This window comes from Notothenia coriiceps, unplaced genomic scaffold (assembly GCF_000735185.1).
Source record: "Notothenia coriiceps isolate Sejong01 unplaced genomic scaffold, NC01 NC01_scaffold00029546, whole genome shotgun sequence".
NCBI lineage: Eukaryota > Metazoa > Chordata > Actinopteri > Perciformes > Nototheniidae > Notothenia > Notothenia coriiceps.
This window is the reverse complement of record NW_011362247.1, coordinates 51055-54099: the sequence shown is the minus strand read 5'-3', so window position 1 is coordinate 54099 and position 3045 is coordinate 51055. Positions and strand designations below refer to the sequence as shown.

The window sequence follows — 3045 nt, the reverse complement described above, 5'->3', positions numbered from 1 at the left end:
GATTTTAATTAAGATAACAGGGAAAACACCCGATCCTACAGTAGTGATTAGTTTACATTGCACAGGGGACTTTTTGTTGATAAACTCATTAGTGCATTGATGCCAGACAGAGTCATGAGCTGAATCAGGGAGATGATGAATCTGAAAATGAATAATCAAACAGCTGCTTCGTTTCTACACACAGCTCACATGGTCTTATTCATCACCAAGGATCTCTTTCTGTTGTTTTCGAAACTCACAAACAATCATTTCATACAGTAAACAATAAACAGTGGCCACTCACCCTGAGGATCTCCCGGCAGATGTAGGCGGTCCATTCCTCTTTCAGAGAGTTTCCCTTGGTGTTCTTGATCAGGTCCGTCACTGAGCCGGCGCCACAGAACTCCATGACCAGCTGAACACACACACACACAAGTTGATTAATGAACGTTCTTCTGCAGCAACAAGCAGGTCTAGTATCTGATCCAAACAAGAGAGTAACTCCAAATATTCACCTTACTTAGATAAACAAAAGCTTGTATATAACCTTTTTTTTATTAATAATGTCTCATAATAAAATAAACAAAGAAACATTTAACTTTTTTTCTTTGAACCTACAAATGGCTTAATCGACAGTCAGTCAAGCAACTTGTAAGTTTAGTTCTGAGCCAATATCAGGTCAAATATACAAACATAAACTAGAGACATATATTTTATTTGCAGCATTTCTTACGTGTTTAAAAATGTAAGGTACTGCTCAAAATGTACTTCTTTTTAAGTCCACCCCTTGGTGTCATCTTTAAAAGCAGGGCAATTATTTTAATCATTTAATAATCTGACAAGTACCTGATTTGGTCTATACGCCTTCAGAAAACCGTCAAAACCTGACTGTGAATACTTAAAAAATAAAATATTTAAAGGTAATATATTTTCATCATGTGTAAATATATTTACTACGCAAATCTTTATACACAAAATTAGTCAAAAATATGTTTGGGATATATAATATTCCTTAGTACTGATATTGCTATTGGTCTGTTTCTCCAATACCAACAACTATGGTAACTCTTGGATGTTTTCATTTCCATTGACGCATGTGCACAGAATAAAATGTCCCCCACACACACACACACACACACACACACACACACACACACACACACACACACACACACACACACACACACACACACACACACACACACACACACACACACACACACACAACGAGGTCAGCAGTTCACAGGAACACATCAAGTCCATCTCTTGACCCAAACACAATGTGTCCATTCTGCAGTCAACCCCTCTCCTCTCCCTATCCTCAGCTGCCTCCTCTCCCAGACTCATTTAGGGAGGAGATTTTTTTGGGCACAATTTCAGCTACTGCTCAGTTCTGGCCTCGCTTCAAGCTCCTCTCATCATCACTTTGGATAACAGGGAGAGGAAGTTGGCGAGTAATGGCCGACCCCTTCTCCTCCAGGCTGTGCACAAGTACTCCAGCAGCACGCAAATACAAAAGAAAACTCATTTACGCATCAACATAACGGGACACATGTCAAAGCACGCAGACATACAGCTTGTGCACTTACTAACACACTCATACAGGCAGCTGTTGAGTCAGGAGGAATTATGCAGGCAGTATATCTGGCTGCTTTGTGTATATCCATATGGTTGTGAGTGTGTGTGTGTGTGTGTGTGTGTGTGTGTGTGTGTGTGTGTCCTCCCATTGTTACGTGATGAATGCTACAGGATCAGAGAAGGGAAAGCTCCCTTAGATCGCATTAACATTTGATTTATTGCAGCAGCCAGCGAGCCACGCACAGTAACTCATATCCTTTATGTATTTCACACAAAGTATATACACACACTTCAATGCACACATTCGCTGCGTGCTTGAGCAAACTCAACACTCGCTTCTTTCCCATAAGTGTAGCAGAGAAAAATGGAAAGTCCCTTCTTTCTTTTCTGCTCTGTGGCTCTCCTGGAAACGACAGCCTTCCTCTCTTAAACTCAGGAGAACTGAACAGAATATGAAACAAGCACCAACACACACACACGGATAATATCGTACCCAGAGCTGGTCATCTACGCCAGGGGGGTTTTTCTTCACGAAGGCTCCATAGTAGGTGGCGATGTTCCGATGGTGGCTGTACTTCTTCAGCATGTTAATTTCCGCTTTGATCTCCTCTTCCTCGTCCTGGCAGAAGAGAAATATCAACAGGCATTAAACCGCGACCTCTATTTGTGACCCCTCAAACATATTAATAGGATGGTGAAAGGGAATGGAGTTCAATCAACCACAATAGCATGACTTTTTAATTAGTTTCCTTTTAGGGGGTTACTGCCAAAAAGCGAAAAAGCAGATTTTAAGAACAAGTTGTTGTGATGGCAGTTGGTTAAAACGCTAATTTCTTATTGATTATGCACAATGTCAGAAAATGAGGCCTTGATTACGTTCATTTAGCGATCATCAGCTGTGAAAACAAAAACATTTGTTTTAGTAAGCCCATTTTGGAGCTCGTTAAGTTAGCAAATGTTAGTTTTTCCCCTCATTTGATTTGCAATCATCAATGAATACAGTCATTTATTTTCATTGTATTTAAGCAGATTTATTCACACAGTCATTCATACGCAGTTTATTGATGCTTCCCCCATCTGTTCCATTGGTATTTTCTTTCATTGGTTCATCGTTATACTTCATATGTTCATTTCCTATTCAGTCATTCATTCATTCATCAGTTCCTTTGTTGTTGTTTGACTCCGGCTGTCCTCATTGTTTTTCTGGCAGAATGAGAGGATCTCTAAATATAACTGAGATTCCCTCCTGCTTCAGACACGCCTGAGACCACGATTACTCTCAGCTAATATTACCATGGCGATAGGCCTGTCCTCATTTCCTCTCTGACACACACACACACACACACACACACACACACACACACACACACACACACACACACACACACACACACACACACACACACACACACACACTACAGACACAACGAGGTCAGCAGTCACCGCTCATAATAAGATGATATGGTTGACGGTGTTATAATCACTTGG

General features: G+C 40.7%; 1 protein-coding gene across 1 annotated transcript in view; it reads right to left on the bottom strand.

The window, feature by feature from the left end:
• LOC104958944 (TRAF2 and NCK-interacting protein kinase-like) overlaps window positions 1–3045 on the bottom strand; it is a 67814-nt gene that overhangs the window by 21053 nt on the left and 43716 nt on the right. Inside the window, exons 4-5 of the mRNA XM_010786779.1 lie at window positions 2051–2176; window positions 284–394 (exon numbers count right to left, since the gene is read on the bottom strand). Of these exons, the coding sequence (XP_010785081.1) occupies window positions 284–394; window positions 2051–2176 (237 nt within the window). The remainder of the gene's footprint in view (window positions 1–283; window positions 395–2050; window positions 2177–3045) is intronic.